Below are 19476 nucleotides of genomic sequence, written 5' to 3' on the forward strand. Positions count from 1 at the left end.
AGTTTTTGGTGAGTCATTTTTGGGGATGAGATTTGTTGAAATTAAATAACTAAGGTTTCTTGATTTTTCTATTGCAAGTTAAGCTTCAAATATTTTAAAACTATATGAAGCTTTTCTAAAACAGATTTTAGCTTTTCTTTTTAGGATTGGGTTTAGGATTCTCATTTTCCCAGATCCCCGTAGATCGATAAGATCTCTTCTGTCAAGTGCATCCTTTTGCCTTTAATTACATTCCAGTGACTTTGGCATATTTGCCGACTCAAAGTGTGTGTGTGTGTGTGTGGTCGCGAAGGGATTACAATCTGTGTCGAAGATAATGGCTGCTAAGACCCAGCAATATAGACATTTAATGACGGACGCTCCCAGGACTCTGGCATTGCCCTTTCCTTCGTCTTTGGGAGCTGCGTGAAATGCGTAAAATTAGCAGCCGGCAGTCGAGGCAATAAGCATGCGAGAAACATTATTTTCCTGGCCAAACAAAACGCACCCAAAACTAAACAGGGCTTACCGCCCCCCAAAAGGTGCGTGCCGGCGGATCCCCCTTTTTACCCATGTACGCATACATACAGAGGTCGGGGGGAAGGGAGCTCCATTTGTTGGCGTGTTTGCATTTAATAAATTCGATTAACAACGGAATAAATACGCTTAAATGCGGAAAATAATGAAAACTAACGAAAAGCGTTTTGTTAGCCAGCCAAGCCGCCCTTTGTCGGCGTCGCCTGGGCGCCGCTTTCATTCCATCCGGCATTCAATCATTCATTCCATTCAGTTATTCATTTTACGAGCTGTGTTATTATTGTAAATATGTGTGGGTTGTTGCTGTAACAAATACAAATACATTACGTGAATAAACGCACCCATTATTTCATTTCATCAAGAACCATTAACGCCAACACGCCGCCGTTGAACACACTTACATGGTGTGTTGAGTGTGTGTGAGAGGAGTCCTGTCCTGTCCTGTTTTAGTCCTGTGGCAGCTCACCGCGCCTAGTGTGGCCAGCCTCAGCACCGGCTCCTCGCTCACCGCCTTTCCATCCAGCTGCTGCAAATGAGCGAAGGACATGAAAATGTTCAAGTAGACACACACACTCCGGTTCGCACTCGCACTCGCATGTTGTGGGGGCGCAAAACTTTTCCAGGATAATGAGTAAAATGATTGGAAATACATTTGCAGTGCGTGCGTCTATCGCATGTATCTGTATCTGTAGCTGTAGCTGTATCCCAGTATCCCTGTATCCTGGTACAGCGCCAATCGTTTAATGTATCCGTGTCCAGGACATTGTTATGTCATCGCCAAGTTGGCAACTAAAATAAGTGCGGGAAAAAGGTTGATGATCTCCGGCCAAGGCTTAAAGTGAAAAAAGGTTTAAAATACTAGACAATTCGGTTATTTTCTAAATAAATAGTATTTCAAGAAAGTTATCCTCCAAATATAAATACCTTTATTATATTTAACATTTATTTCTATTGTCAACTTCAAAACCAATTGTTCCACAAAGCAAAGCATTTTAAAAAAGTTAGTTTTGTTGGACACAAAGCTCCTTTTTTGTAATTCAGATATTGTATTGACTTTTTTTACTTTATATTTTCTAATATTCTTTTTCAATAATACTTTCCCTGAAACAATGCTGGAATATATGTTACAGATAGCTAAAATTTTAATTGAAAAGGTTCGATGCATTGAGCAACGAGTTTTGCTGTCCTCTAGATTCTCTGTCCAAAAGAATTTACTTTTCGCCAACTATATTCCAGTCTGTCTGAAATTGTTGCAGATAATTTTCAAATATACATATATGCTTTATATAGATATTTTTAGGGAGGGCCACGCCCCGGCTTCGAAAACTAAACAAAACAAAAATGTTATCAAATTAATTTCAAAAACTCCATCTGCTGCACGTCACACTCAAGTGAGTGTTGGTGAATGGACACGGACATGGACGTACGGGGATGGCGGGTATGTGTGCGTAGGAGTATATAAGTTGGGTATCCCCTTGGCCTATGCCAGGATACAGGATATGCGGCAGGAGACTGGGCAACAAAGTGGCAAAAGTGCCGGGAATGGAGACACTTTCGGGCGCACACACACGGACGCGGACAAGGAGGACAGGATGGATTGGGGGATGGACCGAAAACGAAACCGAAACTAAAAACTTTTGAGTTAAATTCCAGCTCTAATGTTTATGTAGATGAGGGATTATGTCATTGTGCGCCCCACACAAGCACTCGGGCAAAAGGAAAAGCCCAGGACCAGAAAACCCGGACGAAGGACCACGGACAGCGGACAACGGACAGGTTTCCACACATGAGGAATGGGGGCAGGGATGGAAAACCCATTGCAACACTTGAAAATTCTAATTTTCTGCTTAAACTTCAAATGAAATTGTTTTGCACGCACACATACACACACACACACACTCGCACACCCAAACTGTTTGGAAATAGATGCGAAAAATGGAAATGAAAAACCATTATTATTATGTATGTGGGAATAGGTCGGCCTCTCTGTCTGCGTATCTGTATATATCTGTGCTGGGTGGGCGGGCAGGCGAATGTGGACAAGTGTTTGCCATAGAAAATACATTAAATTTAAACAAAATTCCCTCTACTTGAGCTTAACGCACACAGAGACACGAATGCCGGGCCAAATGCAAAAGTTTTGCGCTCAAAACTATTCGGTGAGCTGGCCGGGGTTGAAACTCGAGTTTCCAAAACCCAAAACCCAAGCCCAATTCCTAGTCCAGTCCCCATCTCCATCTCCGTCTCCGTCTCCTTCTCAATTCCAAGCCAAGGGGTTGGCCCTTTTTGCCACGTTGTATTTTAAATTCAAGTGGTCGGTCGTCGTATGTAGCAACAAAGCATCCATCGGCACATACACATCCTCTATGCTTAAGGATTTCGTTTACCGAATCGGAATCCGAATCCCAATCCGAATCCGAATCCGTTTCAAATGCGAATTTATTTCTAACAAAAATATTACAAAAGTCAAAGACAGAGCTACTACCTACCCGCACTCCCCGAGAACCCTACCTTGGCAAAAAGGTCATTTCTGGGCATAGAATTTACATAAATCCATATGGATGCCGGCCTGTGTCGCGGCGTATGTGTGTGTGTGGGTCCTGCTCTCCAGTTGAGTCCTTAGACCCGAGTCCATTTGAAGTCCTTTTGGCCTTCTTCTTCGGCTCTAAAGTTCTTCGGCCTCGTGATTCGTTCGTTTGGCGACTGCAATCTGTCGGCATTTTTCGCTTATCACTCGGGGCTTCGGCTTTCGTTCGCAGCTTCTATTGATAGCTACACTAAGGGAAAATGTTAGGAGTTTCAATAAGAAATAATTCTTATTTATTAACAAAGATAACTTCAAATACATATATTAATTATAAAGCTGATGTAATAGAAACCTTAAGATGCCTTTGACTTATCTTAAAGATTTATCAATTTTGTTTAGAGATTTAAAAGAATAAAACATTATAAATTTTAAATTATTTTAAAAACATATTAATCTAATACAAGAATTTCTTTCTCTGTTTATTAAGAAATGTTAGAAAAGGGGGGTGTTGTGGGTGGCTTTCCATGTGTGTGTGCGTGCGGTTTTCAAACGGAAGAAGACGAGAAGTCTTTGCGTCGGCTCGGCCTTTTTCCATTTGACCCCGTTGCCACCGCATATCCTTCGTCTCCTGCTTGGCCCTGGCTTTGGTGGAGTGGTCTCAGCTTGCCCAACAAGCTGGCCCAAGCGTCCCCCCAAAACCTCCTCCACCTCTGACGCATTGATATCCCTTTTAATGGATGAATTATTGCCGCACATGCGAAAGTAGTTGCTGCCCAGGACTCCACCCTCTGTTCCGGGTTTCCACTCAGCGGCCTCTTCTTACATCTTACATATCCTTTTCACACACAGACACACACACAGCGAAAGACGGGGCATTTGTTTGCATTTCATTTCCTTCAGATCTCTCTTCCCCATTCCCCCTTCCTGGGTGTGTGTCTTTCACATCCCAATGGGTTGGATTTGGTTTTCGAAGAAGAGATAGATGGGATACAAAGGATGGGGGCCCGGTTTAGTTGACAGGCCATACTGGAGGTCAGTTAATTAAGGTTGGACAGCGAACAGAAATAACTCTTTTGCGGTTTCAAGCCGCCCCCAAATACCTGTTTTTGTTACATCAAAATTCAGCTGCGCGGGAATGCGCCAAATATCCATAATAATTGAAGGATATTACATCAATAAACCAACACGTACGCGCTTACATATGTGAGGGGTAAGCTCTGCATTTCAATATTTCCAAATATCCCATGCCAACGCCACGCACACACATAACACACTCACAGTCGCATATAATTTAGGCTTTGACAGGCGGCCAACACAACCACCTACAACGAGGTTAAATGTGCGTGTGTGTTTTAGGGGGGAGGCTTCTGCGGGGGCCGCATTCCCCCACAGAGGGGCCTGCTGGCTGGTCGAAGAGGGGTGTCAGTCAGACGGGCATTGGAGCGCCAACAGCCGACGCCATAAACTAAATTTATTGCAAATATTTCCTCAGCAATGAGCAATTTGTGCGATCGAATCCTGCGCCTAAGTGGGCGAGCAGGAGGAACCCTCTGCTGTGGGGTTCACTGCGAGTTCGTTATGCCCTCCCATGAACGTGTCGATGATGTATTTCCCTGGCTCCTTTCACTGTCCAGTATTTGACCCAAAAAAAAAAAGAGTGTTGGCTACGCCTCTTTCAAGTGTAAGAATGCCAAAAATGAAAGCCTCGACAATAAGATACCCGTTAATTATTAGAAAAATAAAGGAAATATAGCTTAAAGAGTGTGCTTAGGGAGCAAAAATTCATAATTAATATTTGATATCTTAACAATACAATTTTCTCTAAACCATTTTCACAATATCAGCTATATATCCTAACCTTTCTATAGTACCAAAAATCCCCAATGTCTGAAATACCATGAAAACCCAATTTACCATCCTTTTATTTCGTATAAAAAATGCCTTTTTGGTCCTGGTGTATTTATTGATTTAGCTTAGACCAATCCTCTCTTCCCACCTTTTATTCTCTATTTCTGTATTATTATTTTGTACTATTTTCGTTTGCCAAAAACTTAAAACCCTAACATTTGGCCGGAATGTACAGAAAAAGAGTTTTGTCGGGGTTTTTGTCAGAAAATTACACGCAAAAACCAAAAAGAGGAAAGGCAGAGGCAGTCAAATGAAATTACTCATACGACCAGTGGGCCGCAATCAAACACACACACACACACACACACACATAAAGAGAGATAGAACGCGTTAGACAGAGAAGGCTAGAGAGGCCGACAAAATGGTTGGCCAACGAGCGACAACTAAACAACAACTAAAACAGCAATAACAAACATGAATTTTAACAAAATACAATTTCAATACAATTCAAAGTTTCTAACACACACACACACACACAAAGAGAGAGAGAGAGAGAGACAGAGCTATGGAGCCCCCCCCCCCCCCCTTGGAAACCACAGTGCCAACATCGCCAGCGCCCAAGCACCGCCAATCTACCATGTCCCCCCTACCCAGGAACCTCTCCAAATACTATTCCAAAAACCCCCTTAACACCCCGCCTAAAAACCCCCTCTTGGCCGCCCCTGGAACCAAACCGTGCGAATATGAAACTAAAACTTCCTCTACTCATTTCCTGTCCTGCTTCCCAACCGCATAGCCTCCCACCTCATGATGATGAATACAAAGATGAGGAGGGAGGTTGGGACTGCGAAACGGGGTATTTCCAGGGGGTGGGCGAAGGGCGTCGGCCAAAGGGGGGCTGCCAGCGCTCGGTGTTCAAAAACTATCTCGCCCAACTGTCTCGCCAGTTTTGCAGTTGCGTTCTAAATTCATACATTCATTACCATCGCATTTCAAAGCCACCCACTTTTGCAACCCCTTCACCCCCACTCCGCCTCTGTGGAAAAGTTAAATACAATCGTTGGTCCGTAAACAAAGCAGGGCGGGGGTTTCCCGGGTAGTTCGCTGCTCATAAAGTAATAAATTGTACCGTAAATAGTGCGGCGCAAGTGTTCGATGGAAGGATGGATAGCTTTGGATAGCTTGGATAGATAGCTGGGTAGATGGACAGATGAATGGATGGGTGGGTGTATAGCCAGGATGTGAAGGAATAAAATCGAGGGAAGAGCAACTTCCGCTTCGACCGCTGACTGAAGCAATTCATCTTTGGGGCGAGACGCTCTTCTTTCAGCCGAAGCTCTCCCATCAACACAGCTGCTCGCAACCACAAAGGATCCTTTGCCAGTTGAAGAAAGATTTGGCATCATAAAGAAGAGTTTGGGGTCTTATTTTTAAAATCCCCTTGAACAGACAAATCTTATTGGGATTATAAGCTGGTAGTTTTACCAATTAGCTAGTGTTTAATTTGAATTTTTAAAGACCTTAATTAGGAAATCATTAGTAAAGAATAATAAGAAACCATTTTAATTTATTTTAAAGTCCACCATTAAGAATTATTTTCTTAATTTTAGAAATTTGAACGAAATCCCCCAAGGCTTACCCCTCTTTGCATATGGTTCAGATTACCCAAAGATCAGCCCACAATGGCTGGAACTCCTTGAGCTATTTAAGCTATTCGGTGAATGTTCCCGGCATCTAAATCGCCACACACTCACACACACCTAAACAAATCCCCAGAACCCCCACCACCCCGCTCTATCGAGTAGCATCCTCTCATTGCCATCTCTAGACCCATTCCCACTACCCAGCTTTTGGACCATCGCATCGCCTAATCCCCGGCAACGTTAACCACATACGACCACATCGTTCATCATTTGGCCGTGCGTGCTGACGCCTTTTCGGGGGGTGGGCTGTGGGGTTGAATTGGGTGGCAGGGGGCACCAGGGTTCGAGTCCAGTCCCATAGGGGTGCGAGCATCAGGCTGCTGCTGCAGCCTGTACTAATGAATTACGCAATCTAAAACTATGTACATTTAATTCAAATTCACAAAACTGTACGCCAAACTAACCGAGACGAACCCACTCACACACACAAGCAGGACACACGCAGGACTTCCACACACACACACTCGCAGAAAGAGAGAGAGAGAGAGAGAGAAAACACAGGGACAAACTTTGGGCAAACTTTTTTGCTGTCGACGTCGCAGCCGACTCTTTGCTGTATATTTTGGAATAATTCAAAGCGAATACATTTCGGACCCTCGCCACACACCCGGCGCACATCCATCTTCGCTTCCAACCCCATCAGCAGCCGCCTCTGGCCTGGGCCTAAGCATTCTCTCGCCCATTGCCCGTTGCCATTCCATTACCGACACCATTGGCGTCAACGTCAGCATCCATCGCACATGTCCTTGCAATTGTTCCGACGAGCCCAGGCGCCCATCGCCCATCGCCCACCGCCCCTACTGACCCCCTTCTCTGCGGGCGAAAGCAAAGCACGAGAGCGAAAGCGTGCGGCGCAAAAAGCAACAAAAAGCACCGAAAATAACAGCAACAACTAGGTGGGGTGGGAAGAGGGGGGCTATATCCTTACAACAACAACAACTTAGATTCCCATATAATATTCGTACACACTTTGCAAACATGTTTGTCGATGATGTATTATACAAAATGCCCATAAAAAGGCCCGCATGAAAGAGACGGGAACAGCACAGGAAAAACTGATGAAAGAGACGGCATTAGAGCGTGTGCCAGAAAGAGAGCAAGCGATGGCGTAATCATTGTTTGTCTCGCTTTAGGCAAGCAAGTATGTGTGTGTGAGCCACTAAATCGAAATGCCAAAATGCCCATTTCTATTCCATTCCATGGTTGTAGAGCCCCGCATAAGCGATACAGACATTTCGTTTTTTGGGGTAATACATCAAACTAGCCGCATCAATAGCAAACACACACAGACACATACATAAGGGTCCTGTGTGTTTGTTTGTGTGTGTGTGTGTTTAGTTGCATGAGGCAACAAGGACAACGAAAAACAATGGGCCAAACTTAATGTGTGTGTGTGTGAGAGTGAGCGGAGAGTGTATGGAAAAAGAGTAAAATACTTCATGCAGAACCGAGCCAAAAAACCGAATCGAATAGAACAGACAACGAAGAAGAAGCAGCAGCAGCAAGGACCAAGAAGCAAGGATATCTTGGGGGGGTAGATGCGAGGAAAACGAGGCAAAAAGTTCTTGCCACCAAAAGTAAAGGAGATAATCTTGGCCCAAAGACGATGTGAGAGGGGCGGGCGGGAACATCGCTCACCGAACTGCCTGCCTTCCGCCGCCCCGTGTCCTGGCGCAACCCTTCCCCCACCCCCCGCCTCCCTTCATCTACCCCTACCCCCTTCACCTTGTGAACTCCGTTCTAATGACCGCCAAGATAGAATGACATTTGGGGCTGTCAGCTTTCATTGTTGGGTCCGTTCTTGTATTGTGTGTGCCTGCATGTGTGTGAGTGCGGCTGCCTGGAGTGTGTGTGTGTGTGTGTGTGTGTAGTTGTGCGGGTAAGTGAGTGTGTGCGGATGTCGAGAAGAAAACTTTAAGTACACAGGACCCCAAGGAGTCGGGTTCGGTTTTAAACCAGGCACAAGGGACAGTGGGCTGAGATTTTAATAAGGATTGAGGTGCAGAAAATTACATAAATTACTTAATTCAGTTTAGTAGAATTTCAACACAGTTCTTAATGAAATCAATTTAAAATAACGTCAAGAATTTATATAGCTATGAGTTAATAGAAACTATATACAAAATCATATTATATAAACAGATTAACTGGGTTTTAACAATGTTATTAAGATTGAAAAGTCTGATTACTTAAATCCTGCAGGATATCCCTGGATATTTAATAAAATTTAATTTTATTAATTTCCTAGTTTATAAATAAAAGCAATTAACTGGTTAAGAAAAGATAACTTGTTCAACGAATGTAATTTTATTACACAAATAATTAATCAATAAAAGGATTTTGATTTAAATTATGACTATAATCGCCATACAATTTTGATGCATAATAATCAATTTTATAATTAGTTTCTGGAATCAGGCTTTGTCACAGCAGATTTCAATTGTAGGTACTCTATGCATGTTGGTCTATTGTCACATGTATAATTAGTATCATTCAGTAAGCAAGTTTATTGTTCCCCCCAAAACTTTATCGCTATAATTAATCTATTGGCCAAAATTTTGCAACCACTGTGCGCTTAAGCTTCTTGGCCCACGGGGAAGATGGCAAAAGGCAACATTTCGGCAATAAGACGCCTTCTTCTTCGGTCCAGACACACAACACCATCACACAATCACAATCGCCGAACCCAAGCTGCTCTAGGGGGGGGGGCGGGTAAGGACGAAGGACGTAGGACCGAGGGCAGGGGCAACTGCGGTCCAAGTACGTGAAAATTGATAGATGAGTTATGGGGCCGCGAGGGTGAGAGGACGAAGGGTTCGCATGCATATGTCCTTACACGCACACCCACGTCGAAGGGGTGGGAGTGTGAGAGGGAGATGGCAGCATAAAGGACTGCTGAGACCCCCCCCCCAGACTCCTCCTGCTACGCCCCTGAAAGTGTTCGTGTGTAGTTGAAGTCTGTCTGTCGGTCTGTCTGTATGTAGTTGGGTTTTGCAAGTGGCAATGAGTCCGAAGACGTTCATGTGTCCGTCCCAGCTGTCCTTTGTCTGTCGGTGTGTGTATGAGTGAGTGTGCTCTCTGTGTGTGTGAGTGTGCTATATCCATGTGAGTGTGTACGAAGGCAAAGCATTTTTCAACGTTTGCCTCGGCAGCCGGGGGCATTAAAAGTTTTCGTATTTATTTTGTAGTCGGTTAACAATATTCCTTTGCTGTCTTGCCCCGAACCCACCCCCTTCCTTCCTCCACCCCCTCACCTCCCCCTAAGCTCGACCATTCACACACACACACACATACTGAAATTCTGGGATACTGGCATAAGGGACACACGTATACGTGTATCAGTTTTGTAATTGTATGCGTGCGTTTTGTTTGCGGACGTGGTCTCGTGAATGTCTTGGACTTGCCCTCACACACACACACACACACACTCACACGGGAAGTGTGCAGAGTGCGGGAAAAGGGGGTACGAGAGGGAGCTGGGGGCATAGATAATATATAGTACATGGATGCTCGAGTGAGCCTGTGTGCGAGAGCTGAAAACTTTTATGTGTAATACATCAATTGCAAAAAGATAGCCAAATGCTGTTAACTTTATATACAACTCATACATGCTCTCTGGTTGTGTGTGTGTGTGTGTGTGTGAGTGTAAGTGGGTGGCTTTTTGGGGGCGACTTCTTGGGCGGCCTCACGGAGGGAGTTACTTACGCTCCTCATGCGGCGCAAGTAAAAGATACATTTATTATGTGCGAAGAGCGATGAACACAAGCGATTTATCCTTTTTAACTTGCCCGCTCGCTTTATCTTCCTGTGTGTGCGTGTGTATTTGAGTGGGTGTACGGGTGTGTGTCCCAACTGGACCGCCATCTCTACATCGGGCCCCGACTGACTAATTTATGGCCACCACCAGCTTGGCTCCGCCGCTTAAAGGGGGGCTAATTCCGATTCTGGGCCTGCAAGTGCCCGCCTAAGTAGGCAACACTTTTTGGGAAAACTAAGAGAACGTGTTCTCGTTTTCGATTTGCTCCCATATAAAAATAGGTGGAAATATACATGAAGTGTTGTTGGTATTTAGAAATACATCAATTAATTTGTCCTTTAAATATTAATTCAAATTTATAATATTGGGATTTTAGTTTACGTAGGTTGTTTCCTTTTTCCAATTGAGTTATGTTCTCTATATTCTTTTTATTCAAGATATTGTATGTAGATAATCAAGATATTATTATTTATAATTTATCATTTTTAGAAACCTCATTTCCATTAATATATTACCAATTTTTTTGACACATGGTTCGACTTCGAACTTTCATAAAACGTAGTACCCCGAATTTGATCGCCATGCATTGGCCTCAGTTCCTTCGAAGGACCAAAAAATCTGCTCTCAATCATATTAAAAACACGTTGCCGCACTAAAACTTTTCTCATTTCAAAAGTTAAAAAAAAAAAGAAAAGAAAGAAAAGGCAAACAAACAAACGGCATTATCGGCCGGGGCCATCAACATTCGTCACAGGCCAAGGAGCAGCTGTCGAGCTTTTCCCGCATCCTGGAATCCTTGATATCCTCGAATCCCCAAATATCCCATAGCCCCATCCCCATCCCGATGTGCACACAAAACTTCTCGACTCGATCTTGGCATGTGTCCGCCTTGAATATGCATCCAAAGCGTCACTTACCATTTTTTGCTGTTGTTGTCCAAAGCTGCTGCTCCGCTGTCGATGGGACGATGTCATTGCTGATGTCGGTATTTTCGGTGGGGAGGTGGCCGCCGCCTGCCAGTTCATATATCACTCGGTGTCCACCTCCACCTCCGTGCGGAACTCCACTGTCGTCACACATGCTCAACGGCAATTTCGCTTTCAATTTCAAATGCTATCTATGAGGGAATGCGAACCGAAGTCGCCCACACGTACATGTACATGTGTATGCAGGGACTACAATAAGATAAAAAAAGGTGCAAAAAAAGGGTACCGAAGACCCCTAATACCCTACGAGTTGCGCGAGTAGCTGGGACAACTGCTTTAGGAAAATATTTTAGAGGATTTTTTTTGAAAAGATTAAAAAGATAGTATATTATAGATCTCTTGAGGGAACTGTCTTACAATATTATAGTTTTTAGTCTAAAACATAATAGAGTTAATAAGGCAGGATACCATTCTGTTACTTACCAAAATAAGCTCAAACTATGTTTCTTTTGAAATATTATCCTTAATTGTATCTCTTATCCCGACCAGAAAAACCTTTTGGCAGTGTATTCCGAGAGAGATAGAAAAAAGTGAAAGAAAAGAAGGCGAACAAGCAAACTTGTTTGCAAAGTTTAAACAACATTTCGTTTGGCTTTTGGCTGGCCGTACGTGCCGCTGGCCCCGCCCCCTTTTTGGCCCCTGCCACTTCTCAGCGGACAAAACTTTGCCATTTTTTTTTTTTTTTATTTTTGGTTGTTGTTTTCTTGTTTTATTTTTTCGTTTGCTGTGTGTGTTTCTTTTGTGGCTGCGTTTTATTTATAAGATAAACAAATGCAGAGATGGATTGTCCCGGCTTGTGTCGTCTGACATCTGGGCAGTCGCTGGCAATCTAAAGTGGGTTCTCCGCAGATAAATCTAGCCCCCCCTCCCACTTTTGCGCCATCCCTCCTTTATCGGAAAGGGATAACACCGAAAGCTAATTAACTTTGGACTGAACGAAGTGCGTATCTAATGAATTCGGTCAGCGATTTTACGACACTTGGTCGCATATGAAATTGCCGGCTGAGTAATCCACTTTATCCATAATTCAATCACAACTATTTCGGCGGAGATCGTAAAACTGCAGGCAGGCAGGCCGGCAGGCAGGCAGGACTTTGCCAATTTGTATCTTGTATCCGTCAGATACTTGACCCGTTTTATGGCACAAATTCGCAAATAAAATGGGGCCATAAAAATTAATAAAAACCCAGTGTTTCGCTTCCCCAATACCCGCACAGTTTTATAGTTTTATTATCCACGCCAAGATTTTCGCTGAACCGATTCCTGGTGGTCACTCTCAAAAATTCAAAAAGCGATGGAAATATTGCTGAGCGAGCGCTCGTAAAAATCTGACTGAGTGCGGGCGGCACCCAAAGCAACCCCTTAAAAAAAACGAAGAGGGATAAGAAGGAAAGAAAGCCATTTCCTCCCCCCAAAGAAAACTTATTAAGTAATAAATTCCAATAAGAACAAAAGGCCGGACAAAAAATTACAGGGAGGCTTCGCTGGCGAAATATGCATAACAGCAATAACAATAATAATAATAAGCGAGGTGATAACGATCGCAAGACATCGAGAAATGACCGTTAAACACACCTACGACGCACCCTTGGCCGGGTGCCGTTTGGCCTGTGGTCAACCCTTTTGACCCCTGGACAGGGACAAAGCGGCGCTTGGAAATGTTTACACATTGGCCACGAACCAACCAAAGGGCCGCCATAATATCAATGGGCCCGGCCCATTGACGCGAGTGATTTATATGGAAAAATTCATTATTTGCCGGCACCTCCAACCCCTCCCCCCACGTTCTGCAGTTCATTTTCGAAATGCAAAACGAGACCAGGAAGGGAAAGGGGACGCCATAATGGCCCCTTGGCGCGAAAGGAAATGTTACCCGAGTCGCGTCGCCGCTTTATCTTTAATAAAGCTAATTTCTATTGCCGCTAACAGGGCCGCGACATGCGAGTCCTCGCACTGGGATTCGAATCTCGGAACGAAGACTTGGACGGGTGCTACTCCCATACCGAGTGATAGCCGTTGCGCTGCGATTGAATGCTCCGCTGGTAATTGATGTGGGTGCGGAGGCCACGGCGAAGTCCGTGAGCCGATGTCTTGCATAACCCGATGGGCCATAATTGATGGGCCAGTGGCAGGTGCTCACCAAGCCCAGGACTCGCCCAGGAATATCCTTAATCGTAGGGGAGGGGGTGCTTTGTGAACGGAAATTAACAATTACGAAAGCCGAAAGCAGATCATTCCGAGGTCTTTAGACTTGAATATTTCGATATTAATCTGCTGAATGGACATGGAGTTTCTTTATTAACTAAAATATAAATATTTCTTAGCTTTTCTGAGCCCTAAGTTATTAAGTCAATTTAATTCTTTACCACTTTTAATATTCCTTTGGTTGTGTAAGCTTTACTCATAGTCTTTGTCAGCTCTTTGTTTTCTTCTTCTATTCTTTTTATTACAAAAATAGACATTTGGGATGCAAAAATTGGATTTTTGCATTTTATATTTAATTAATTATGCACAGCCACAGGGTTGGCCATAAATAAAAAGAGAAAGAGCCTGTGAAATTACGCACAGACCAACGCACACAGAAGGGTCCTTTTTCGGAGGAGTTAATTCCTATCCAAAACGCATCCTTTACGAAAAATGCACCTGGCCAAGCTGAGAGGAGGCGGAAGGATGTGTAAATCTTATGCCTGAATTGATACGGGGCCACACACAATGTCCTCGTTGGGCTCTCCTGGGCTTCTGTTCTTGTGCCTGTCACTCGCACACACACACTCTCGCTTCGCTCGGTCTCCTCAAATGTGACAAATTCGTAATCTGCTTGGCTGGTCAAAGGCGATCGGCAGCCGGGTCCTGGCTCTGGCCCATCCTCCTCCTCGAACGTCCTGGCTGCACTTGGCCAATCGGGATGCTCACTGAAGAAAACTGCGATGCGGCCATGCATGTTTCATGTGCATCTAAGCACATGCCAAGCTCATTCGCCAGACAGAGCCGGCTATAGGTCGCACTGCATATTGCATATTGTATTTCTGCATTTTATTCGATTGGATTTTATTTTATTTTTCTCTTGATATATTCATGCAGTCGGATTGTTTGCCTTCTCCCTTGAGTTGTCACGCACAAAGGAAGAACTAAATTGTTTAATTTGATTTCAGCTTTTTTTTTTTTTTTGTTGGGGTCGCCTTGCGTCATGACCTCCTGCACCCACTACTAGGTCCAATCCCTGGCCATCCCAGAAATGACTCAATATTGGGAATGGGCCTTGGCAATTTCATAGACATTAAATTGCGTTTTATTTTTCAATATTTAGTATTATCGAATATTGAAACGAAACCCCGAGCTGGAAAGTGGCTGTGGAAATGGAAATGGCGCTGCAAATGGGAGCGGGCGGAATGCAAAAGATATAATGTCTGTTTCGGTTTTGGGTACGGGGCCAGGTGTGTTCCTGCACGCCACTAGGATCGGATATGGGCTATATATATACACGTTGTATATGCACAATCGCAGTTCGCATATAGAGTCGTACGCCTGTCCAATCTGACAATGGTTCCATAACACGCGATATGGCTCTTCACCCTTTCCTAACTGAATCTCTCCCCCGAACCGTCCTACCTCCAACCTCCCACCTCGATTTTCTATAAGCCACTCGATACGGTGCGTCTTGCAGTTTCAGGAGTGTTTAGAACGAAAGCCTAAACCATTATTCAAGAAAGGAGTTCGATGTCAAGGAAGAAATATTAATAAAAAAAATGCTAGAATATTTATTAAAATTTTGTTTGTTGCTAGTTTATGCTGTCTTGAGATCTTTAGTGGTCAAATCAGTATTACTTTATTTATTTCCTAGATAACCCTAAAATTTTAGTGAGTTTCACTGCATTTCCGGGGTAAACTATTGTATATAATATTTAAATATTTTTAGTTTTCCATATTGCCTGCACTTCTTGTAATTTAATTTGATCATATATTTTTATTTTGCCTGCCTGCCTGTTACATTTAAGAGCAATTTATGTAGAAGAACTAGCTGTAGTCTTAAAATTATTATATATTTTTGATATAAGTATGTATGTGAAATTGGCAAACCACGAAAATGTTACCAAAAATTGGCTATAAATCTCCGGATATCTTGTGTGTGTGTACTTTCGATTCAAGGAGTAGTTAAAGCAACAAACCCCCAAAAATAAACGAAAAAAATTGGCAATAAACATAAACTATTTTTAAAAAATCCCTAAAATTCTGCTCTGGTTGTTGTTGTTGCTGCTGCTTACAAAGGAATTCAAAAATTAAAGCACACACACTGAAAAAAAATAGAACACTTCACATCAAAATTGAAGCTGCTGAATGAACCAAAATAGAAATGATTTTTTTAGCCTCTGATTCTCGATTTTCCATTGACTTCCCCGTTCTATCCTCGCTATACGAAACGCTTGGAATGCACAGGCACATTCCTGAGCGCCAAGAGCGGCATCAAGCAGGAGGTCATCGAGCCGGAGGCGGTGGAGGAGGATCAGCGCCAGCGGCAGAGTCAGCCGCACGAGGCCCATGCCGCGGACCGGCGTCCTTCGGCCAGCAAGCTGGCCAAGCTGATGCAGCAGCAACACCAGCAACAACGCCAATTGCTGGAGCAGCGCCGCAGCCACCATCAGCCGCACCATCACCACCAGCCGCATCCTGGCCACCAGCACCATCATCCCCACCATCAGCATCGCATCAACCACAACAACAACAACAACAATAATAACAACAATAATAACAGCAAGAAGAATCGATCGGCCAACTCCTCGCCAACACCCTCGGCACGTTCCTGGAACGACAGCGAAGAGGAGCAGGAGATGGACTGCAGTGGCGGCGGTGGCGGCAGTGGGGGACACAATAATCAGCAGGATGACGACCGCTCCTCGTCGGCCTCCTCGGCAATATCGCTGACCATGAAGAGAACGCGCCAGGACAGCGAGTCCACGCTCTACCAGACGCTGCTCATGAAGCAGGAGCAGCACCAGCAGCAGCACCAACAGCAACACCAGCAGCACCAGCAGCAGCAGCAATATCTGGACGAACTGCAGCAGTCGGTGTCCGTGTCGCACCAGCAACAGTTGACAGCCAATCTGTTCATGGCCAGGACCATTGCATTGAGCCGGTCTCGGGATTTTCCGGAGCTCTTTCAAAACACCATTGCAGCGGCGGCTGCAAATGCCACAGGGGCATCCGTCAGTCCCGGGAATAATGGCAGTGGACAGGTGGCAGGACCCGGGCCCGGACCGGGACCCGGTGGCGCTACTCCCGGAGGAGCCGGCGGAAACGGAAGTGGAGCTGCGGTCGGAGCCGGAAGCAGCAACTACATGCTGCCCTGCCCGCTGTGCGAGACGCCACTGGAGCAGCGTGTCTTCCGGCAGCACTTGGACCGCCACTATCCGCGCGACAGTCCCGTTTGTCCAGTGATCGAGTGTGGGCGCCGGTTCGCACATCCCAACTCCGTGCGGAACCACATGCGGATCAAGCACACGCTGCAGTGGGCCAAAATGAAGGCCATGCGGTCCTCGGGAGGTCCCTTTGCCGGCGGTCCCGACTTCAAATGAAACTGCGAGGCTGCGAGCCAATGCCACTCCGGGTAGTCCCGCTAAAAGCTTTCTAGGTTGCTGCTTCTCAGTCAGTCAATGGCGACAATAAATCGAATGTAACTCGCAATCGAGCCGAAAAAAAAACACACACCATGTCTCGAGACACTCGCATCTATCGTAGATAGCCAAAAGTAGTCCAAGTCCAAGTCGGAGTCGGAGTCCACTATAACTAACTGTAACTGTAAGCGCACGAGAGAGGTCCTTGTCTGTAAGCCAACTACTGCAAACGCTTCCTGCCCGCCAGTCAGTCAACAAAGGCTTTTAACATAATTATTTCCTGATTATGAAAAGGTTTCAGTCACTGAGAGAGAGTTATTTAGAGTTTATGATTTGGAAGGACATGGTATTGATATGGATATAGTTACTGGGATTAATAGAGAGTTCATTTTGTGCTTGTAGTTTCAGATCATTTCGTTGGTCATTTAAGGTGTTCATTTGCAGAAGATTTATCCAGTCATAAAAGCCTATTTCCTTTCATATTAATTGAGAGTTCAGTTTTTGTATTCATCTACAAAATATTCGTTTCTTGCTCATTTACACGAAATTCATTATTCATTAGATATTTGCAGTCTATCTGAGATTTAGTAAAATAAAAGTAGCTGAGAAACAGAATAGAATCTTCCTAAAGGCTTCTGAACTGGCGGCGCTAGATGAACGCTTTGGGCTAGGATACTTGCAACAATTATTACGTTCCTATATGCGATAAACTATATAACAAATCTCAAACTTAAAATTCCTTTACGTTAGCTGGGAGAGAGAGAGATAGGAAAAAGCTGTGTAGGAGACTCGGCTCCAGCAAAGCATGTGCAGTATTAAAATAAACAGCAAAGAAACCCAAAGAATTACACACAAGAACTATAATAATATTAATTCGTAGAGTTACATAAGCAAAATACGTACGATTAAGCCATAGAGGGTGAGATAAATATGTAGATAATGAGCTGAAAACGAGCAAACAAAGAAACATTATATATAGAAGTATATAAAGTAGCTATTATGAATATTGATACTGAAACAAAATAGAATGTGCCTGCGTAATATATTTTTAGCCAAAACCAAAAACAAAAAAAAAAAAAAACAAAAAAAGGAAAAATAATTACAAATAAAAACAGAAACAGAATTAAACTAAAAAGTTGAGCATTGAAAGGAAATGCGAGCATAAAACTAAAATCGATTTGTATTAGAGAAATGTTCAAAAATCGAGGAGATATTCTGTTGATTTAACTTGTGTTAACTAAACTGTAATTTGATTCAATTGGCGGCATAACACTCCAAGAGCAGACATACGTAAAAAGGTTCCTATAATGTTAATCAAAAAACACTAAAAATAAAAACCGAAACTCCAGCAAAAATTGCTAAAAAAAAAACATAAGAATGAGAGTTCGATCGAGATACGATTCCCGACTAAACATAAATTCTATTTCGATGCGGACAATTTTACAATTGTAGTTTATAAATGCCTAAAAGAGAAACCAAGCAGCCATAAGTGCACGCGAGAGAGTGCCACAGTTTGTATGCCATTTTAGTTTGCAAAATTGTTTGAGGGCAAACCCAATGTATCTAGTACGAGTATCTTGTATCTGCGTTGCCTAGTGGAATGTGTGTTCGTTCGGAGGCGGCAAATCTATTTTGGAGAACAATAAAGAGCAAACGAAGACTTTAGCTGGCTTTTCATTGGTCCATCTCGGCCCGCATTGCAATCCAACCCAAGCTGATGAATCTCTTTTTCTATCTTACAGTTTCCCGTCGCTCCCTGGAGATGAGGGTACGTGCCACCGATCCCCGGCCCTGCCCCAAGTGCGGCAAGATCTACCGCTCGGCCCACACACTCCGCACCCACTTGGAGGACAAGCACACCGTCTGCCCCGGCTATCGGTGCGTCCTCTGCGGCACGGTGGCCAAGTCCCGCAACTCCTTGCACTCGCACATGTCGCGCCAGCACCGCGGTATCTCCACCAAGGACCTGCCCGTGCTGCCCATGCCCAGTGCCTTTGATCCCGAGCTCGCCTCCCGCCTGCTGGCCAAGGCGGGCGTAAAGATCTCCCCGGCCGAGCTGAGGGCCAGGGCATCACCCACCGGCGGCAGTGGCAGCAGCGGCGGTGGTGGTGGCGGCGGCAGTGGCCAGGCCAAGTTGGATTTGAGCAATGCCAGCGGCGGACCGCTGGACGATGCCGAGGATTCGGACGAGGATCCCGAGGACCTCACCACCGGCAACGGTCTGTACGGGATGGGCAGCAGCAGCGACCTCAGCCGCTATCACGAGAGTCTGCTGAGCAATTTCGGTCATGCCAGGATGCGAAACGAGGCGGCTGCAGCGGCGGCCACGGCGGCTGCTCTAGGCCAGCCCAAGGATTTGGGTGTGCAGCTACCCACGAGCAATGCTGCCGGTCAGTCCCTGCTGGACACCTATCTGCAGTTCATCACGGAGAATACATTCGGTGAGTATTCAAGACTTCAGTTTTGGGTTTCTTACGAGAAAGTAAACCAACTTTCTTTAATTATTTTTATAATTTAATATATATTTTAT

General features: G+C 44.5%; 1 protein-coding gene across 7 annotated transcripts in view; it reads left to right on the forward strand.

The window, feature by feature from the left end:
- ab (BTB/POZ-zinc finger protein abrupt) overlaps positions 1 to 19476 on the forward strand; it is a 51006-nt gene that overhangs the window by 29452 nt on the left and 2078 nt on the right. For 5 of the 7 annotated variants that reach the window (XM_070287474.1, XM_070287478.1, XM_070287476.1 and 2 more), the window contains one exon: positions 15772 to 17460. In XM_070287474.1, the coding sequence (XP_070143575.1) occupies positions 15772 to 16907 (1136 nt within the window). In that variant the 3' untranslated portion in view covers positions 16908 to 17460. Of the gene's footprint in view, positions 1 to 15771; positions 17461 to 18688; positions 19388 to 19476 lie in introns of those variants that run through there. The other 2 variants (XM_017177251.2, XM_017177252.3) reach the window with 1 other exon arrangement.

This window comes from Drosophila kikkawai, chromosome 2L, assembly GCF_030179895.1.
Source record: "Drosophila kikkawai strain 14028-0561.14 chromosome 2L, DkikHiC1v2, whole genome shotgun sequence".
NCBI classification, from domain to species: Eukaryota; Metazoa; Arthropoda; class Insecta; order Diptera; family Drosophilidae; genus Drosophila; species Drosophila kikkawai.